Source organism: Ornithodoros turicata, chromosome 1 (genome assembly GCF_037126465.1).
Source record: "Ornithodoros turicata isolate Travis chromosome 1, ASM3712646v1, whole genome shotgun sequence".
Taxonomy (NCBI): Eukaryota; Metazoa; Arthropoda; class Arachnida; order Ixodida; family Argasidae; genus Ornithodoros; species Ornithodoros turicata.
Window position 1 is genome coordinate 127,201,294 of NC_088201.1, and position 22,844 is coordinate 127,224,137.

Here is a 22,844-nt window from a genome sequence, read left to right on the forward strand (position 1 = left end):
CTACTGCGTCAAATTGTAGATTAACTAGTTGTGTAATTACAATAGTTAAAACTACTTTGCAACTACTGGGATGTAGTTGTTTAACTGCATTCATAACTGTTCTGATATTTTGTGTGCGTCGTTATATCTATGATCGCTGAGGCGTAGAAATAGCGCCTGGGTGCATGGGCAGCTAGGAGACACAGAGCTCGCACATTCGGAACAATCATAGTACAGCACGCACCCCTCCATAGAATACTGGTGTGATGATATGTCAAGCTACGATACAGACATGGCCTCCAGTCTGACGATGGAGGGGGCGTAAGCTTTTTAAATGTGCTGTGTGTGTCGATCGTTATGTATCCTGGTTGACACAAAAGACGTACTTTCTGATTGTGTGCATTTGAAACAGAAAATGATGCATGTGCTCTCTGTGGAATGCGTGCACTCTTTATTGCAATACTTCTGCACGCTTTGCTTGAGAGTGTCTGCGTGCGTGTGATGCGCAATATGAAAAAAAAAAAAATTCTTAGAGTTATCGCAAGCACAAAGAAAGAAGCCCGTGAAGTACACGGAAGACTAAATGAAAATATCCGAAATAGTTGTAGCCCGCTGTAACCTAACTACTGTAGTTAACCACAAAAAATAAATTGAACTAGTAGTTGTAGCTACAATTTTTGCAATTAGTTTCTAACTATATGATAAGCTACCATGCAGTAGTTTAACTACAAGTAGTTAACTACCGAACATACCTGCCTAATATTGTGCAACAATGAAGTACTTTGATTGATTTTTGCAGCAGCCAAACTTCCAGAATCGGGAAGACCGCCAATAATAGCTCGTAAGTTTCCTTTATATCGTCATACTTGCTTCGTTTGCTGAGCTTTGCCTTATTTGATCGTTTGTGCAGGTGAGGACAGCCAGTTTCAGTTTCCATCTGCAATCTACCCGAGCATTCACGTTGTGTCCGACTACCACCACTCGGGGAATGTGACGCTAGAGCAGCTCGTTCGCTACATTGCTATCTTCTTTGCAGGCGTAAGAAACAGTGATTTACTATCCGCTTCGACAAATAACTGTATGTGAACCTCGTACTTCAGCCACGTCAATAATAAGCTTCCGGTTTTGATACAGAAGTAAGTCATTGCACCTATCCATCCCACGAACCAGTGATGGGAGCGAGCTACTTGGGAAGCAGATTAACTATGCACATTTTTAACTGCAAGCATAGAAAGTAGAAGCTACCACCTAACTGATCTTTTTTTTTTCAAAGGAACTACTGACCTGTACGGTTCAGTTGCTCGTGCGTCCGGTTACAGACGTCGAGATTGGAAGCTCGATCTCAGACGAAAACTGCCGCTTTACTCCCCGCTCATCACCTATACAACAACGCCAAAAATCCCACGAGAAAAAGTCGAGTAGTTTCTGCGCAATTTAAGTTAATGCATAGCTAGAGCAGAAGACTGAGAGTACTCCGGAATTTCCTCTCTTGGAATGAGAGAAACGTCACTCAGCTAAGGCCAATCAGGAGCGCCCTCTGGCGTGGACACGTCCAATCAGTGAACAGCCGGGGGGGGGGGGGGGCTTTTGGTGACCGGCGGGTGGGCGTTCGCATGTGGCGGAGAGGCTGTGCAGGGTGATCTGCTTGTGGATGTCACTTCTCGGTTAATTGGTTAATTACGGTATTGGTCTCATACACTCATACTGATGTTCATGGATACGATAGTCACTTTAACATTTCCTTACTAGTTCGCAGGATCTCGCACCTTTATGGGTAGAAAGTAAGTTAGCCAGAACACATCATTGCCGCAAATGTAAATTCCGACAGAGCTCCATTCATGACGCAAACCCAGACGCCAAAGGTAATCAAGATGCGGCTTCGAGTCCTACAGCTGGCTAACCTTTTCAGTGATTTTCATCTTTCATCGCCAAAGTCAAGTTTTTCAAAGTCATGCGGTCACCGTAATATCACCAATTGGTGGCCGTGATAATAAAATAACTACGTCCCAATGGTGCGAACGCATTGGTGTTCAAGTACGATTAACTGATTGATTTCGTGACGCAACGCTTTCACTACAACATGGAATCGAGGTAACGCTAGAGGTATGCGTTGAAAGAGTAACCATTTTTTAGGTGTTCGACACGCATACAATCTGATTTTTAAACGCTACTTTCCATTGCGGTTTTTACCCTTTGCGTTAAAAGGAAAACTCTAGATGAATTCCAAACAATTCATGGGCCTTGTTTTCACATACACTAAAGGTCTGCTTTGGGTAGGCTTCCAATGAGGCACCCTTCCTTTCACCGTTGCCTTTCCTCAACATGCTCTTGTCCTTCATCTAAATTACGTCTCGCAGTTTCTTATAGGATCGAGATAGGACTGGACTGCTTTCATCTCTTGTCACGTATGTCATTCGTCCTGCAATGGACTGGGAGCATGCCGCGCAGATACAATGTAAATAGGTCACTATCAGTACATTAGGATTGCCGCCTTTTGGATTCGGCTAAAACAATGCACTTTGCTAGTGGATGGTGCGCGGATGGTGGATGATGATAACGATGATAGTGGAGGTGATTACGGGTCGAATTACCTGAAAACGCCACTGCGAACTAAAAATTATGTTTTTCATTCTGTATTAAAGACGAGCGTCGCTCACAGACACAGAACACATAATATGAATGGAGTCGGCGAACATTACACTTCTCCATAAATTTCATTATGAACCCGCACAACGTCATACTTTTGGATTGTCTAAGAGTAGGTGATGTCACCGAAAGCTGTGGTGTATGCATCCTAGCAACAGCAAACACCATGTACCGCTTGACAGATCGACCTTCGAGGAGCAGTGTCGCCAGACGCCTGAGAGACTGCGCTTCCTATGATGTAATACTCCTCAAAACAGTAAATACATTTTCTGATACTTCTGCGTCACATAGCTAAACAATAGTTCGTGAAATACTGTGTTACCAATTTCCGAAATATGGTACTGGAGCCCGATCTTCAACTTGCCGTTATCCCATAACGCGCCGGTGCCGGCGATATAGCAAAGATCTCTCATGCGCTAACCTGAAATCGCGGCCAACGAAAACGGCTTTCACGTGTCGCCACATGAAACTTCCAAGTTTAAATACTGTATAACGATTACGCTTACTATGTGAGAGTTCAAGGTCGTGCCCCTGGTTACTTGAGTAAAAAGCAGTGAGATACCGATATCGATACTTTTTTTTAAGTAACGGAGTACCACTATCGTGACTGAAGAAAGTAACGCGCGATACTTAAGTTACATGCAATACTTAAGTTACATGCAATCTGCAACAGCAATATATTGCTTACGTAGACACTCCCTTTACATAACAGCGAATCGGGACAGTACATTTTTGCAACAGAAAGCAACATATTTATAGTTGAATCGTAAAGCCCTCGTTGACGGTTAACAATAGCTGGCGCTCAAGATCTGTCGATCATCCTACAGCGCTTTCGTGGAAGCGTGTCTGCACGGACACTGAACGGACGTTCCGCTTAAGTACTGGAGGGAACCGCTGTGCTCATTTCTTTGAGGACACGGTGAACGTTCGAAAAGATGTTCTTGTCAATGCGCGGACTAGTGACAATGAATACAAGTAAGAAATCGATGGATAAATTGTGGAGGCACTATAAAAGTATACGTATAAATATAGCGATACGGAGACGCGTTACCATAAATACCGGGTTTAGAAAAGTATCTCGATCCGCACCTATAGATGCCGAAAAAAGTATATTGATTACGGTAACGGCTGGTGCAAATACATTACGAGATTACCCGTGGATTGTAGATCCCGGATTTTCATAGAAATGCATGTTTCTCGGTTTCTTTTTTCTCGATATGGTTTCGCACCTTGGCGATGAAACACTTTTGGTCTTAGTTTTGGCCCAATCGGAGTGGTTCTAAGATGCATATAAATTCATGGTTTGCCCTATGTGGCATTTTTTTATATGTAGTGCATGAATAGTGAATCCTTTGGCATATCTTCAGGTGCGAAAGCTTAGTTCTTCTCATTTCACGGATGGTTTTGCTGGTTTCGTGGCAGCATTTGGTCGCCTTGCACGAAAACTTCGACCACCAGCTAGCCGCGTTTACGCTATTTTGTTAATTATGAGCGCAAAGTCTTCAACTCGATGATTTATATCTGTGGCACAAGTATTCACTGATGGGTGCTGCAGAACGGAAACAGCTTTATTTTATCCTGTGACCCATATGAAAAAAGAGCATCCAGTGCATTGATCTCGTACCAAGAACAATGAAGAATACTACATATGAGAGAACTGATGTTCTGAGGCTGGAACAACATAGAAGGTCGTATGAATGTGTGTATGAGTGAGCGAAATGTGAGAGTGAAAGGAGGATGAGTGAGAGAGAGTGGCTGGTTTGTCCCTTCAGATGACGCACCTTGGAAGTCCCTGAGAAGGCGTGTTAGCTTAGCTCAATTGGTAGAGCCCTGGACCGGCAATTCAGAAGATGTGGGTTCGACTCCTACAGCTGGCTAACCTTTTCAGCGACTTTCATCTTTCATCAATACAACATATATTGACAATTTTTACTGTATATTTCCTGTGCATAGTTGCACGCATATTACGGGAGTTTCTAGTGCATAAAAATCCGTAAATACGGAAGAGCTCTGAAGCCACGAGATTTTGCTTCTAGTGGCTCTTTCAGCATTTGCTGCTTTTGGATCACATTGCAGGATACATTACAGATTTTAATTAGCTCCTCGACTGTTAAACTTAGTTGTTTTCATCAATGTTGTTTTCACGAACTTTTACGCCACACGTGAAGATAGTGTTGTGTCGAAAGACGGGAAGGCTTCTTGCTCTTCAGAAGTTTTCTCATAATTCGACCGTTCTTTCTCGAGCGCGTGTATCACACATCTGAAGCATTTTCGAGTCAAGACTAAGGACAGTAGGTTGTCTTTTAGGATGCAGTATTTAGTATTTTGTCTTTGCTCTCGGACGCACCGCCGAGAGTATTCATATTTTATTCGCCCGGGAACTGGTAATGCCCGTGCAACATATTGCAGAGCCTTCAGTATTCCGAGGGAAATAACGTGTAAGTTCCGAAGCAGGGGATGAAATGCAGCGAAAGACGAGTCATATTAAAAGGATGGGCCTACATAAGCCATTTACACTGAATTGCCCACCACTCGTCCACGTACGCCGACGTTCCATGCACGCGCAACAGTTGCCGTGCCTAGTCTCCATCTAATCAATGCCGTGCCTAGTCTCCAGTACGCTTCGAACCTTATTGTGAGTTCGAACAGCACATTTCTCTATCTTGTTTCAGGTAAACCTGAGATTGAAGGACCTGTATGACCCGGCGGTTCGTTTCAACGTCAGATGGATAACGAAACTGCAGGTAACAATTGAAAGCACTTCATCATGCCACACGACATCTATTAGACAGAGGTGTGATCCGAGGCCCTTTTATGCCAGCGGCAGCGCGCAGGTCCATTCGTCGTTCAAAGGGAGGAAGAGGGGGAGTTGGTGATAGTTCATGTCGCTTCAATGCAGCACTCAGACGGGACGAAGGGCGGTTAAAACAAGGAGACAAACGTATCTGCAATACGTTTACGTTATACGTTATTGCTAAACGTTTGCAGATACGTTTGTCTCCTTGTTTTAACCGCCCTTCGTCCCGTCTAAGTGCTGCATTGAAGCGACAATTTGTCCTGCGCGGCGGCGTCAACGGCTCGGTACGTATTTAGACGACGTGTGCACCGCCTCGCTATGCCGCTGTCGCCGGTAATTTTCGGAACGCCGACGCCACTGCCGTTTCTAAACCAGCGCCCTGAGGGCCTCCTTACATCTGTTTTCGGACGCGAAAACGCGCAGCCCTCTTGTGAAGTCGAATTTCTTTTTGGTGTTGCCGACCACGGTAGGTTGCGGTTTTGTGCTGTTTTTGGCTTGTGTTTGTTCGCACCGCTGACTTTGCCGCCGCCAGGGGTAACAATTCACATGACGCCGCCGCCGGTCTGCTGTCGAAGTTCCGTCGGAGAACACGTCTAAGTTAGACACGGTGGCGTCACAGAGAACGACAAATCTTCATTTTAGGATCACCAGGTTCACCGTTGATCTCGTTTGTGTCACACAGGTGACTCTGCATGTTTGAACTACGTACACTGGCAGCGATCACGCAACGGCGTGATGAATGACACAGAAAACGAAGGTTAACACCAGTATTCCCTCTCAGCAAGAATTATGATCCAGCATACGCAGCAACAACGTTACTTTTAAAGTTGTTAAGTAAACGAACATACCTTCCAGACGGCTTTGAAGTACCAGCGTCCCTGCACAGACGTGTGCATTCACTACGAGAGCTCCTAACACGCCTCCGTTTTCCGTCGACACACCTTTTCAAAGTTCAAAAATATTGCCACACATAGCTAACTTGAAAATTTCTCACAGGCTCTTCAAAAACTTGACCGTATCACAGCAGACTCGCCGTCGTCCGGCTTTCCAAAACGTTCGAACCCGTGTATCCGTACCATGGGCCATGGGCGTACCGAGTGCGGGGCAGGGCGGGTCGTGCCTAGATCTTGAAGGTCAGTTGCGAAGACTGCGCGCGCTTTCTTCATAGGTCGTCACGATTTTTCTCAGATGTCATAATAATATCAGTTCTTGGGCCCCCGCACACCCCGCTACGTCCGTCTCCAGGAAAATAGGTGAGAGGCTTGCACGCTTTGTTCACGCACGAGGCACCTTTCTATTCGGAGGATTCCTGGGAAAGTCCATACGACACGGTACTAACACATACCATCGCGGACAAGAATACACAGACATGGATGCAACAGACGTGGCTTTTGACGGTTTTTGACTCATGCGCCGACCGTGATTCTCGACACTGTGATTCTCGGCTGCGGCGATCCGCAACAATGTGGTCGCGACGGCTACTCGGCGTGGCGACGCACACCTGTAATATTGGAACTAGAACAGAGTGCGCCATGGCAAGCAGCAGCAATGATGAGTGACTGCTGCCTTTGTTATTTACATATGCCCGACAGTTTTTTAGAAGTCTACAATAGATAAATGGATGCAATGCAAATTGAATGCGACTTGGAATCAGGAGCATCTTATACAATGTGCTGCTGTTAGTTTTTATGATATAAAGGACCTTTCCGGCACATTTTCAGTTATCTTTTGAGACACTTTTACAAATGCAGTTTGGGGAAGCCGACATACCCACCCAGCTGCGTCAGCACAAATCTATACAACTGGACAGTATATTAGTGTAGTGAGTACGTTGGGGGGGGGGGGGGGTATTGCATTATTTACTTGTTTTCTGGGTCACCGACATTGTCTCAGAGGTGCTTCGTCTTGAGGGTTTTAGCCGTTTTAAGGTACGTAGAGGAAGTGTAAGGCGTTCCCGTTCTTTGTACGCTTTTACCTCTGTAGGCAGAATGAGCGCTGATGGAAATATAGAAAGATTAAGTGCAGTGGTAGAGTGCTACTGTTACCAACCGCACTGTGTGGAACGGCAAGTAATATATTTTTTGTGCCTACTGGCATGCAGCGTCTTATAGCTGCGTATTTTATATTTCGTGCTGGTTGAACTCGTACAGTTTGAAGCAGAGTGAACTTGAACGCGCCTCCGACCTGCTATGCGGAAAGAGAGACACCCTAGCGGCGGTTATAGGAGAAGTAAATGGAAATAGTGTTTTGAGTGTCCCCCCAAGCAGCACAATGTACTGAAAGTCGAGTGCAATAGGGGTGGACGGGTAGGTGGAAGGCCTTGAACAGACTCGTGAAACTAAAGAACATTGATAAGACACATACCGTCCACCCCTATTGCACTGAACTTTCAGTACATTGTGCTGCTTAGGCCACTTGTCCCGCGGGTATCCGCCCTGCTACGAGCTGTTGACTCGGCATTACCTTCAGAAGTGGTTATCATCGCAACATTGTTAGGGATTGCGGCGAAAATGTAAAGGTGTATGCTGGCCGACATCGCACGGATGCGATGTCGTTATCTCAGTTACACACGTGAATGTGAACGCATCCATCCTCGCGTGTATCATTAGGATGACGGCATCGCATCCGTGTTATCGGCCGGAATACACTTTACATAATCGCCGCAAACCCAAACAAACGTTGCGATTATAACCACAGCTGAGTGAGTGCGTCTACAGTAATGTGAGTCAACGGCCCGTGGCAAGGCGGACGCCCCCGCAGCACAGGTGGGACAGTCGAAACACTCTTTTCCTTTGTTTCTCTGAAGGGTGGTTCTCTTGCCGCTCCGCAAGTCTGGGGCGGGTCCAAGTTAATACTGCTTGAAGCCGTACGAGTTCAACCTGCGCGAAATACCATTTGAAAAGGCGCTACTACAACAGCATGCCAACAGATTTTTCATTAAAAAACTATAAGGGCTATAGACACATTGCTTCACTTCTATACTTCTACCATCTCTGGGCCGGCGGACGTTCTTGGCCAAATGTCGCTCCACCGTCAAATGACTAATTACCTAAAAATCGTTAACTTTTAATTAACTTTTTAATTATAAGAGATACGAAGTTGTCCCAATGAGAACATATGTTGCTTTCGATGACCTGATATAGCAGTCGTTTTCAGAACAAAAATCCGTTCGGTAGATCGTCCGCAAAAAAAAAAAAAAAAACGTGAAGGAACACCATTTCTTCCTTTATTTTGTTCAATGCGCATCTTCGGAGACCCGTCTTTCCTTCACCCCCAATGTGACAGGGGGAAAGAGCACACTGTCGCCAAAATGCAGCTCAAGATAAGGGCAGTTACGACAGCGTCGCCCGATACATGTGCTTTTGTTTTATTTCCGGCAGTTAAGGCTCATCTTTGACGCATGAGGCGGCACTGTAGCGGCATCTTCGACGCATGAGGCTCCTTCACCATCTCACGTTGGGGGTGAAAGAAAGACGCGTCCCGGAAGATGCGCAATGGAGAAAATAAAGAGAAAAAGGGTGTTCCTTGACGAATTTTTTACAGACGATCTACTGAACGGATTTTTCTTCTGAAAACGGCTACGATATCAGGTCACCGAAAGGAACAGATGTTCTCATTGGGACAACTTCGTAGCTTTTATAATTGAAAAGTTAATTCACGATTTTTAGGTAATTAGTGATTTGACGGTTTAGTAACATATGGCCAAGAACGTCCGCCGGCCCAGAGATGATAGAAGTGAAAACGGCATGTCTATAACCCTTATATTTTTTAATGAAAAATCTGTATCGCCTAAAAAAAGACACCCTGTATATTACCTACTGTTGCACACAGCGCGGTTGGTAACAGTTCCACTCTACCACTGCACTTCATCTTTCTCTATTTCTATCAGCGCTCATTCTGCCTGCATTGGTAAAAGAGTACAAAGAACGTCAATGCTTTACACTTCGACTACATACCTTAAAACGGCTAAAATCCCTCAAGGGGAGTACTGTGGTGGCCATCGATGCTGAAGGCAATGTGCCCCTGCCTGCTGCCACGCATTACTGCGCTGCCTGGTCAGTTCTACCGGCACCACCCAAACGTGAGGCTACGCACCTCTGCCCTCTGGGACATTCCATCATCGTCGGTCAGTGCTCATGTAGAGGAAGACCACTCCCTCTACAGGGGCGCCGGCTAGTGGACGGGTGACACTGCTCGACTTGTTCGCAGTAGCGTGTGAAAGCAGGACGTAGAGTGCAAGCGAACATAAGATTGTCCCTGCGATGGTGCCCTGATCATTTCGCGACTGACAGTCATGTGACCAAGAATATAGGATCGCGCCCCAATGCTGATCTGATTACTTCCCGATAATCAGTCATATATGACCGAGGCGCGGCAACGGATTTCTCTAACTGCAAGGCGCCGTATGAGGAATTGCATGACTCACAGTTTCGAATCTAGTCAATGATGAGTCTCCATCAGTCGGTCGTGTTTGCGGCGTCGGTGGCCCCGTTGATATCAATGTGAGCAGCAAATGTCTACGCTGCCGTGCCACCCAAACTTTCCAAGAATCTCGACAGTTTGAGACGGTTGATCGCCAGGTAAGTCATATTTCTATCTACAGCACTCCTCCGGCTTTGATAAACGTTACACGTAGATGCTTTCAACATGCACGACGGCGCTCTAGAAGGCTTATCTAAAAACAAAACAGTGCAGCATGACAGGGTTTCGGTTTTAGTGCTCCATTATGCGTTTTGCGTTGCTTTTCGGATAACGGGTTATGTTTTGAAGAAAATTTCGTTCAAAGCAATGTGGAAGCGCATGTATAATGCATTTGATTCATCCGCTGATAATAAACAGATGGAGGAAAATCGAGTCCATGACATGCAAGCCTGAGCGCTGGGCAAGACACGTTTATTTGACTTCAGACGAAATATGACCATTTCTTCTGGTTGACTCCCAGCTGCAGCTGCGCTTCCAACACCTGGGTGCCCACAAAACTAGAAGCCTAGATAACCTCAGCTGAAGACAAGTTTTCGTGGTTATGCGAAGTATAGTAAAGTTACAAAGAACAACAAGTTCGTTAGTGAATAAATTATTCTGCAGTAATCCCTCCGCGCTATATGACGCATAATGACCAATGGCAATTGTGATCTTCAATTCAGAGTGTAACACTGGGCACATTACCGTGCCGTGCGAAAAGGAATCAGTGCCCTGATGGAGGGTACCGGTGAAGCGGACATCACGAGATTTCTGCCTCAGAGCCTTTCTTCTGATGGTGAAGAGCTTTCTAGCAGATCTTGTCATGGCATGCTGACAACGGTAACTGTATTTGCTCTGTATTCAATAATGTTTGTGTCTTGCGGTGTGGTGCACTCTTCGAACAATGTAACCCTGACCCGAAGCTACATTCCTCTTTTAGAATGCGACCTACACTTCGGTTACAACCCTGTGAACCTATCTCGCCGTGATGTTTGCTCGCAAGAAGTACTATCTGGTGTGTTGTGTTCTGTTTGTTTTAAAAATACTTGGGGTATCCATAGCAATATATAGCAAGGTTTCATAGCTAGAAAGCCAATGTATCAGAAAGGCTTCTTGTTGACAAATTGCTATTGTTTTCACTGTTCAGAATTTTTCAGTCAGTTGTTTTTCTTGTGCAAACTGAGTTGTCCTAAGTTGGCGTTTGTCACGTTTCTGTTAGCACCAAGCTGTCTGTCATATAACACATATCGTGGCCCTGAGGTGTCAAATTGCTCTTTACTCCTTCTGTATGTCGTTGGTGTGGCTAAATTACCAATGCCGATTGCAACGCAAAGCAGCATGTTTCTTTTTTATTACTCTTTTACAAGTACTACAAACACGGTACAGAGATGTGACCCTGTAAGAAATCTACTGCCAGCTAGCCGCTATTTCGCAGGCACTGGGGATGAAGACGGTGACCATGAGGCTCACAGAAGACATCCACTCGTGCATACACCATGAACTCGCATTGACAAAAGAATCTTGCAAAGTCACACCTATATTGAGTGTTTCAGTGTCATCAATAAAACTTTTCACTGTGAAACATGATGTGATTATTGAAATACATTCTAATATGTAGATGTTGGGTAAAAATACCGGGCGGGAGAGGGGAAACAGCGAATCGGATGCTCGCTGGAAGCCTTCGGGCACTACCCTGAGTTCATCGCATTCCCACTTCAGGTCTTTAGTGGTCCGGTGTGGCAGAGCGTCATATCAACCGACGACGGGATCCGACAAAGTCGGATCGCTCCCCAGCCACGTCACCATTGTGCGCGGATGGCCTGTGCTGCCTGGGAATATTATTTTTACTTAATTTGAGCAATTTCGTCTTGAAAACTAGGCAACAACATCTAGCGAAAACTTTTTTTTTTAGTTCTTTCTCGAAAGGCTCATACACAGCTGCTCCGCGCTAGACCGGCTTGAAACTACCCTAGTTTAAATCAAACTGAAAACGTATGATGCGGTAACGGGTCCGCCAGACGAAAAAAAAAAATGCCTATGCTTTCTCACTTGACTGCCGTGCACCAGTTCCCTGCATATCTCAGAATTTTGCAGAATTCATAGAGCGGACAAATTGATAAACCAAGAAGTGGTGAGTCCATTCACCTCCTACAGCCTCACCTCCAAAAACGTTTACGACATCCCTGCACATCTTGGTGACTCGAGATGCAAAAAAGAAAAAGAAAAGAATAGATGTGGTACACGACAGCTACACTTTGCGTTGTTGTCTCAGATGCTTCCTTTCGTCCAGGGTCGCAGTGTGAAGGCGACGTAAGTTTTAATAGTTCACAGTGATATCCACAAGCAATGCAGACCTCTAGTGACCACGGGAAAGAGGTTGGCGTGTGGTCCAGAGTATGGAGGAAGGAAACACAGGAGAGGCCACTCGCCCTCTTTTCGACGGGGAACAGCGTGCCGGCCTGCGGACGCGACTCTGAGATACCCCTATCTTCCGCGTGACCGCTTTTTTCCCTTTTTTCCCTTAGAAATTGACTATAGCCTTTTGCAATGGAATTCGATGGTATGCTGTACGCCATTTCCTAGCACTTTTCGGTAGAGTAAAGGATGATCTGCTGTGAACTGTATGGTTCTTTGTACCCACGAAGTGTAGAGGCGAGGGAGTAAGAGGTAGGAACGAGGAGCAAGCCATCGCCGGAACCTGATATTACCTCTCACATGTGGTACACTGATCTGTGCAGCACGCGTAAACCGTGTCGAACCGATTAATATCGGTCCTAACCGTTATTTTCATTGCGCTGAACCCGAACCCAAACCGAGCCGATAAACTTAAGCCGGAACTTGAACCGAACCCCAAAAAATAACGGTTCCGAGCCCTGGTTTTGAGAGAGAATCCGCCTTACGAACGCTTCTAGTAGCTTTACGTGTGAAAACTTGCTTGCAATTCGCCGAGAAAATTGCGACGTTCCGTAGATAAGGCCTATCGGTCGCCATGCCTCCGAGTCATGTAACCTTCAAATACGCATGCGCTGTAAACACGGGCCTCATAGCTCTACTCTCTCTCTCAACTCTCTCTCTCTCTCAACACTCTAAGCAGTGAGTGGCTCATATGCATACGCTCATTAATTAAATAGAATTTCAAATTTTTAAATATTACTTTGCGCATTCGGGGCCTCTGTTTTACCAACTGGAATTTTCAGCGGGCTAGTTCCATCTCAAATCGAACCGTCCGGTACACTTGATGTCTCGAATGAACGGAAAAAAAAAATATATGTTGAAGCCATCGGTGCGTTAGGAGAAATAAACGATCTCGGAATTCTCTGCACTGCGCGGTTTGGGAAATAGGAGAGGACGAAAAAACTGGCCTCTCAGAAGACGATTTCGTCGCGCGCAGGTTTGAGCGTTCCCTACAAGGCTATTTATTGTCGCATTGTAGTAATTTCTTGATCTGGCTTGAGACCACCTAGGGCACAATAGGCTGCTGGATTGGCAGTGCTGTGTGGGTTTTTGTTTGTCTGCAAAAAAATATCAAAGTTGACTCAAAGCGCCAAAAAGCACCATATTCACTGCAACTTTGCGGGCGGTGGAAAAAACAGATAAGATTGAGCTTGATGCCGTTTAATTTGTCATTGATGGGGCTATCGAATTGTATACAATTTGTTACTCTACTCTGTACAGAACGTGAGCGATACCTCTTTAAGCAGCACAAGAGCACAGAAAAGTGACGAATTTCGGAAGCATTTATCTAAAAAAAAACACAAAAAACATGCCTCGAAAATTTTATACGTTGTAGGTAGTCCCTTAGACTATGCAGAGAAGAAAAATCAAAATTCGGACTTGATCGGTAGGCGCACTGTGAATTTTTTGCCACCCTCAAGCGCGGAGCGCATTCAAGCGCTGGCCCCATGTCCCGCGTGTTGCAAAATCGAATTTTCCAGAGGGTCTTTCAACTTCTGTCTGCTCAAGAAAGTAATTGCTACAGTTTGGAGCCGTTCTGAGCATTTATGTTCATAACAGTGTTGTAATCGCTGAATATAGACTGTCGAGCAACCAGATATGTTAGGACTTTTTTGCGGTGTGTCACACATGCATTGCGAGTGCTGGGAACCCGTGAAGAACAGAATGCTTTTACATCTTTGTAAGAGGTATATCTTTTCAGGGTGATTATAAACAAGCATATTTATTGCAAGCATTACAAGCATACAAATAAAAACTGACACAGCACTGCCAACCAATGAGCCTATTGTGCCCTAAGTGGTCTAAAGCCACATAAAAAAATACTACATTGCAACAATAAATAGCCTTGTAGGGAACTCTCAAACTTGCGCGCGACGAAATTGTCTTCTGACAGGCAGTTTTTTCCTCCTCTCCTATTTCCCGAACCACGCAGCGCAGAGGATTCCGAAAGCGTCCTAACTCACCGATGGCTTCAACATATATTTTTTTCTCGTTCATTCGAGACATCAAGTGTACCGGATTGTTTAATTTGAGATGGAACTAGCCAGCGAAAAAAAAAAGGTTACAGAAAACATAGACGTATCGATACTTAGTAGAGCACAATTAATTTGCTTCGATTTACATATTTGTTGGGCGGAGCACCATACCGATACCCTCTTGCGCTCAGCTATCCGCCTTCCAATTATGTGTTCGTCTGCCTGGTTCACACACGGTAGTAGTAAAAGCGGAGATGAAGGCAGAGGCCGAGGTTTAGCAAACCAAAATATGTTAGGGTCCGTCCTGGTTTCCAAGCAGATCCAAGGCTCTGTCCCTTCCATGTCCAAAGCAGCTCTGTGCGAGCCTCTAACTTCTCCGCAAGCCTCGTGCTTGTCTTTGGCTGGACTTGGTGCCGCGGGCTTCTGCATGCTGACGACTACAACACGTCGACAGGGGTGACAAAAGATAAGGACCCGCCGCAAAGCGCACCTTTATAGTGATGACGGCGAATGCACCGAAGCTTCTCGTTTGTCGTCTGTTCCTTATCTTCCGCCACCGCCGTACGTGAACCAGGCTCCCTAGTAGCACAATTTGTTGCCGGAACGTTGTGGTAATGTTTTACTCAAACGTCGCAGAAACGTGGCTAATGTCATTTTGAAAATCGATTGCAGCAACGGAGCTGGAAAAAAATTTCTGCAGCATTCTGACAGCACTAGAACCATGTTTCCCCAACGCAAATAGAATATTGAGGTAACGTTTCCGGCATGTTTCCACAATATTGTGACACTGTTACAGCAATGTTCTTGAACGCACACACAATGCTGTGGCAACATTTGGGTAATGTTTTCGCTATATTATGACAACGCTACAGCCATATTTATTTAACACAACACAACATTTACGCAACAGTTATGCAACGTTCGTGCAACATTGTAAAGCGCTACATCCATATTTGTTGAAAACAGAACAAAGGCATGGCAGCATTTCATCAATGTCATACTGCAACATTGCCCAAACGTCACCAATGTCCATGACCTTCATTTGCAACATTCATTCGTAACACCCGAGCAACGTGTACACAACACTGCAACAACATTGCTACACCGTATGTACACATTTTTCGATTCGTGACTACCTAAGAGCCGTGCCCCTCCCGCCTGATTGGGGTTGGGGGAAACCCGTATCGCCACCAAGCAGGAGAGCTACCGATGGGGGTAGCTCTGCTGGGGAAACCGCTTGGGCGTCCCACTGGATGGAGCATATACTGAAACACAAACTGTTGGGGTACTTTCATTAGGTGTACTGGGACGTAAAGCATATGTAACGATGACGATTATGCATACTTGCAATTTACCCATGTATCATAACGAGTCAACTGTATCAAATAACATTCCTGACATCCCTTCCTGTCGAATACCATGTTTTTAAGTCGGACTTGTACTACATGGGATATTAACTGAGAGGAATGGACGAGGCCCCCTCACAAAACCTGGACACATTCCGAATATGATGCCTGAAACGTCGTATTTATTTTCCAGTAAACATCGCTGTAATGCTGTCTAAATGTTGCAAAAATACAATGCAAATGTTGCTTCCACATTGTATTTGTGTTGGAGAAATATGGATGTAACGCTGTTTGTACATTGCAGAAACATAAGACTAATGTTGCCTTCGTATTGCATTTGCACTGAGCTAATGTGGCTGTAACGCTGTCTTAGTGTTGCAGAAATAGAACGCAAATATTGCCTCCACATTGATTGTATTTGTCTTGGAGAAATATGACTGTAACGCTGTCTCTACGTTGCAGAAAGGGAACACAAATGTTTCCTCAATATTGCATTTGTGTTGGGAAAATATCATGGCTGTAATCCTTTCTCAATGTTGCAGCAACGTGACACAAATGCTGCCTTAATATTGTATTTTTGGTTGGAAATATATAGCTGTAACCCTGTCTCAATGTTGCAGCAACGTAACACAAATGTGCCTCAATGTTCTATTTGTGTTGGAAAAATATTACTGTAACGCTGTCTCAATGTTACGGCAGCATAACACAAATGTTGTCTCGTTGACGGAATGTGATTGTGACGCTGTCTCAATGCTGCAGCAACATAACACAAACGTTCCCTCTATGTTTTATTTGTGTTGGAGGAATGTGGCTGGGACGCTCTCTCAATGTTGAGGAAATGTTCTACAGCATCGTTGCTGGCAATAAAGGGGACATTACCCACGTTCGAGCTATGTTTGAGGTAAGATATTCACAACTGTCTCGCAAAATATTGCGCGACTATATGTTACGGTCAGGTGCTTAGAAGAGTACTGTTGCTCGAAGGTTTAAACACTGTTCCATAGCAACATTGGAGGAGCATTGCACTGTCACGTCACAAGAACATCGTAAAATGAATAGTAACATTGGCCCAAGTTTGATAATATTATAATAATGTTAACGAATGTTGCAAAACAGTGCTCCACATTGGACAACATTTGTGGTGTTGCTTCAACGTGACGGCAACAATGTGTGCTACTAGGGCTGATGTACATGTAATTGACAGTGGGATAGATGAGCGAACGAGCACGTTGGTCTCTGCACCAAGCATAAGATATGTAAACCGAAATTAATTGCTCTAAAAATTACTCCAAATGAGCCACTCACTGCTCAGTTGTTAGCCGTTGTCTCCGGGGTGATGACTAAAAAGAAAGTCACATGTTTCCAAACTACTCAGCCGAGTAATCTTCACACCCGGCTTAGCGTTCTATTGTTTGTGGGTTTTGTCAGTCCTTGGAGAGGTGTCCTCTGGAGGGAATGTGGAGAGCACCGTTGTGTGAAGTTATTTGTACATGCTGTAGTCTGGAGGGATTGTGAGTCAAGAGCGCAAATTGGTTATAAATTGTCATAAAAAAGCACAACGCGACCCCTCTCTTTGAGAAATGGCGGCTTGTTTTATCTTCATTTTTATCTTCTTACCTTTATCTTCCACCATCGATGTCCCGTTCTCACCATTTCTACCATTCATCAAGGCTGTCTCACGATGTAAAGCCCTGAACTATTATCTTTCACTCACAAGCTCGTCATACTTATGCATGCTCATTTTATTTCTGGTCGTCTTGATCACGAACTAAGCTGCAACCTGTATTCCGTCCAAGCGGACATTTCTTCCAGACACTCCTTCAGCGCATTAGTAGTGCCGCACAATATCGCCTATTCGCGCTCTACATGACTTGTAGGAGGTGCTTTTAAACTGCAACATGGCGGACGTATCCAGGTTGTCGCTTAGTTTCGATTTTCAGGTTTCCGCAATGCTGAACCGCAATGTTGATTCTGGAATCGTTGACGGCGAACGAATATTAAATATTGCTCTTTTATTACTGGCCGGCGTAACCGAGTTTTCCAACGAGAAGACATTAGTTCTCGCGTATTAATTCCGAAGTTCCGTCGTGTTTGATGAAACACACTTCGTAAAGGCGAATTTCACGTTTACTTGTCGCGATGCCGAAATAGCAAACAGCGAGAGTCCTGCACTGCAGGAATGTCAGAGACATGCAAGCACACGACAGCTGTCGTGATGCTGTCTTACAGGTAACACCTTCTAAGTCTGTAGCGCAGATAGGAATGTAGTTTAGAATTTACAGGGTGTGTTGCTGGTTACCATGTTTTGGGGAAACCCTGTATTTCATGATTTTGTTTTCTGCAAAAAATATTTTTTTCCCGTGTGGTACGACCTAATACTAAGTGAGGCATTCGGAATTTTTCGCCAGAAACCACATTGTATGCGCTCTGCTGACCAAATTTGTGTGCGTATCATATTTGTTACATCATGCCGTCCGGGGTAAAGAAGTCCCCAGTTACAGACACTAGGTATTCTGAGTAAGAATATATTTATTTCAAACAAATTCGGTGTTGATGTCACTCTTATATTCCGTACTAGTAACGCCACACACGTTATTCTGTGTGAAATGTTTCAAAACAGTTCCGGTCCCGCGTGAAACAAGTGTGGACACAGCACTTCTTGCACTGAATAGAAGAGATTCCGCGGCATCCTGGTACCTTGCAGCGCTGACGATCTGGGCTCCATGTTGCCCAATGCGCTACATCATCCCTCCCGATATCTTGACATGGCACTAGGACGCAACGTCCGCTGTGTCGTTTCACTTCTAGCTTGTTTTCAATTGACTCGCATGGCTTTCCTCTCTTTGGTGTCCCTCGAGCTTGGCAGTGGCAGAGTGCGTGTGTAACCTCGGCTTTGAATTCTGCAAGTTTCTTCCCGCCACCTTCCTTCTTCAACCTTCGGCATTGACGATCCAGGCATTGACGGTGCACAGGTCAACGAAATGGCAAAACATGCGCAAGTACCATTTCTTGGACCGAAGCTTGATTCTGTAAAGTCCCAGCAGAGAGTCGAGGAGGCCTACACCCCCCATATGTGCGTTGTACACGGATATGACGTGTGGACATTTAACAGTGATGTACTTTTTCTCTTTCGCGGACCAACGCTTTGCATTTCCGACTGGCTGTGACCCGGCGAACGTCGAAAGCATGTTTACTGGCTTCTTATCAAGCCACGTGTACCAGGACAGCTCTGTGTCGTCAACAGTGGCAGTCTTTTCGACGTATGCACCTCTACCCTTTTCTTTTAGTTGCTTCTCAGATAGCATGTTGCAATTTTTCACTCTGTTGATGCGTACAGTCCCCAAGCAGAGAATACCTTCCTTGGCAAGGACGACCTGAAGGTCAGGGTTGTTGAAAAAGTTGTCGAAATACAGCTTATGATTACAGTGTCGAGGAATGCCAGCCGCTAGTCTCACAACAATACTTGCACTTGCCCCCAAGTTTGCGTGGTCTTGGTGCGATATCTGGGGCCCTTTGCCCGTGTCAACATCGAAGTCATAAGAAAATCCGCTGACGCCGAAGATGAAGTATATCTTATAACCCCATTTGTGAGGTTCCTTTGGATTGTATCTCTTGAATCCAGACCGTCCCTTGAAGGGCACGATTTGCTCGTCAACGGATAGATTCTCATCCATGGGAATGGTTCGGAATTGTTCAAGCACGTTGTCCAAGAGTGGCCTTATCTTCTGCAGTTTGTCACGGTTGGGGTCGTCCTTATCGAAAGTTGTGTTGTCATTGAAATCTATGAAACGTTTTATTTCCTCAAAGGGGTTCACACTCATGACGTTCGAGACTTTCTCAAAACCGAGGGTCCTGGATCAGTAACTGCGTGTGTTTGGCATCTTTACTATGCCCATGGAGACGAGGATACCCACGAACTGTTCCACTTCCTTGGGCGAAATAGACAGATCTCTCTCAGGCCTAATTTGAGTTGAGTACAGCGTTGTGTGTCGAGCAACATGCTAGAACATATCCCTCGTGAAGAAGTAGTTGAAATATTGATAAGGCAGGTCAAGGCCGAGCAACTTGTCGGGCATACTACCACGGCCCTTGAAGGTGATGTCGTCAGCAGTCCGTTGTAGTGTTCCAACTTTCCACATTGAACGGCCATTGGGTCCCGCAGAAACTTCTGGGGCATCATCTTCGCTCTCTGAGCTCGAGGAGGACTCAGATATGCTTGCCTGTGGTGCCGGCACATCTAGGATGAATAAATAATCTGAGACACTTGTATACACAATTTATTCTAAAAATGACACGTTATGGAATTGCTTTTACGCAACGTGTGTGTTGAAAATTATTAGAAGGGCACATTATTCTGCGGTCAGCGGAGCCCCAAAGGGAGCAAAGAAAATCAACTTCAAACTTAGGGGGGGGGGGGAGGTTCATCGTTGAGGACACCCAGACCTATGTACCCCATCCCTGACTATGCAACGCGAGGCAAATACTGAAAGAACAGGTCAAGCTTACTCACATTCGGTGTCATCATCCGAAAGGTCACTGTCCTCACTCTCACTTGGAATGGGCTTAGACCGCCCATAGAAAAATCGTGTATTCATGACGAACAGTCAGCTGTAAAAACAGTCATGATTCATATGAATACTCCGTGCATTAGAAATAACTAAAATGACACAGGAAAGCGAGAGATGAACGGTGGGTGACAGTGCTTGAACAATCATGTCCGCTAGTTCATATTGTATCACCCGTGAGACATACAAAGAACGTTTGGTATTTTTTGTTAGGTGGGACTTATGTACATAGAAAGTGGGCACCACGCTTCGAGAATAACTCATAATCAAATAACAATAACCACATCCAGCATACCTGCGGTGGTGGTGAAAGGGCTTGCCGTTGTCGGCCTCACGTATGTGGGCAACGTCACGACTGACGCCCTGGGGAAATATGCGTCCTGGGCCGACTTCTAGGGGAACTGTGCCGACATATGTCTGAAAGCGTCTGAGGAAAACCCAGGAAAAACCCCAGACAAAACTCCACCGGGATTCGAACCCGGGTACCTCCCAGTCTCGACGTGACATGGCTAGCACGCTAACCGCTGAGCCACGGGAGCTGGTACAGGTCTGGACTGGGTCTACGTTTTCGCGCTTTCCCTTGCGCTTTCTTACACATAATGGCTATTGAACTTTGAAACAAACTTGTGTTGTTTTGCCTAGACAAGGGCTTGCTTCTCTTCTTGACGTGAGCTGCACAGAAGAGTGCTTCAGAAAAAAGAAAGGAAAGAAAGAACGTTCATCACATATGTAGGCAGTACCGAGCTTGCCACACACACACACACACGAGAACTGCCGATGTAACAGGATTGCTTCTTTTGAGTCGCTCAAGCCATCTCTTCCGAGGATGTGTCAAAGTAGGCGGTATTCGATGTGTGGAAAGAAGAAATCGCGGAAGGACAAGCTCCTGTCCCCTCGGCGCGCATAGTCGCATTGTGGGACAGAACAAAAGTCGTTTGGTTTGTTTTGCTGGCCATTGTCTGAACTGGTTCCTTCATCCATGATTTCAGCAGCAAAATACACGTGCAGCTCAGTGAGCCACGCGAAAAGCAGCAATTACTCCGCAGGTGAACGCGGGGTTGGCCGTGTGAACCTGGATCGGCTAGTGCCGAGTTTCACCGCTATGCGGCGGCAATCTGGCGAAAAACGCGAATGCGCTTCATGACATTGACATTGTTACTGTATGCGAACTTGAGTTTTTGCATATACTCTCCCCACTCCCCCCCTGACGTTCCGTCTCCCAGGATTTTCTGCTAGAGTAAATAGATCGAAATGAAATAAGGGCCACTTCCCAACGCAACCGTTATAGCTTATCAGCGATACACTTCTTCTGAAGTCATATTCTATGTTTTCACGCAATACTGCATATTAATTGATTGTTGGTAATCAATGGCGATATGACACTGAGCATGACAATTTTTGCATGACACTGTTTGCATTATGTTTTTTTCTGATTGTAATCATTTTCCATTTCGTAATAGGAACGGAATTCGGACCTTATGTCACAAACCGTTAGAGACGGTCAAACCTACATGCATGATCAAGAGACGTTGATGAGATTCCGGGACTACTACATAAGAACTGGAAGAACAGAAGACGTTGCAATCTTAATCACAGGGTGCGTATCTTGTCTATCATTCCGTACACGTAAGATATTCCCACCACACGGATAAAACCACGAATTTTGAATCACCAGTTTTCACATCGTTGGGATAAAAGTGGCTTTACCGTCAGCAAACTAACACTAACGATAGTTATATAGAGATTTAGAGAGTTAGATAGAGATAGAGATAATAGAGATTCAGCATCAGTTGCTAAATTATGTACTGCCTAATAAGAATGTACAAACCTTCTGCATACAGCCGCATCGCAGCGATCATAATCTCTCATGGCACGCAGTCTCTGCCATTCATGCCCGAAGTTTCGCTTTTCGTGCGCACACTTTAGTCTATCGTTAAAACCAGCTCTACAATTTTGTGATTCGTACTTGATAGCTCGAGAGGGACACTGCTCGACGCCATCGTCCCTAGAACGATAATCGCTTCGCCCTAAATCCCATCCTACAGTTGGCAATAAAACCTTCCCGTTGTTGTCATGCTACTCGCCGTGGGATCCCCAGTCATGGTTCACCCTAACTGACGTACAAACTGAAGGACGTTGCATTATTTTGAAGCTTTCGCGTTTATTTGGCACCTGAGGCAGATGCGGAAGTCAACGATCTTAGTCATCCCCACCACGAGATATCGTATGACTTCCTGGGACAGCTTATGAGGTTTATCTCTGAACAATGTCATTCTCAGCAACATCTTTCATGAGATGAGACCGTCGGCCTATCGGCAGGCAGGTCGATCGCTCGGAAATACCACGCCACCACCACCACCTCCACCCAGTGTGTTGCGACGTATGTGCGAGCTTATGAGGACTGCCGCCATCGATGATTCCGTTCTCCATGTGTAGCTCTTGCAGTGCCTTCCCCGTGAGATCCGAATGATCCTGGAAGCAACCACACACTCTGCCGTTGAGGACCTGCTGAAGATAACGGATCGGGGTCTCGATATGCCTGGTCTCCCCGCACCGTGCGACATCGGTGCTGTCACACCGCGCCCTCCGTCGCCGGCCTCTCTGCGTCCCAAGCGCACCA

The 22,844-nt window shown here is 45.5% G+C and overlaps 1 protein-coding gene across 1 annotated transcript in view; it reads left to right on the forward strand.

Moving 5' to 3' along the window:
• LOC135385080 (venom metalloproteinase BumaMPs1-like) overlaps positions 1-22,844 on the forward strand; it is a 177,992-nt gene that overhangs the window by 80,817 nt on the left and 74,331 nt on the right. The window contains exons 5-8 of the mRNA XM_064614258.1: positions 779-820; positions 890-1,017; positions 5,298-5,369; positions 21,685-21,821. Coding sequence (XP_064470328.1) covers positions 779-820; positions 890-1,017; positions 5,298-5,369; positions 21,685-21,821 — 379 coding nt within the window. The remainder of the gene's footprint in view (positions 1-778; positions 821-889; positions 1,018-5,297; positions 5,370-21,684; positions 21,822-22,844) is intronic.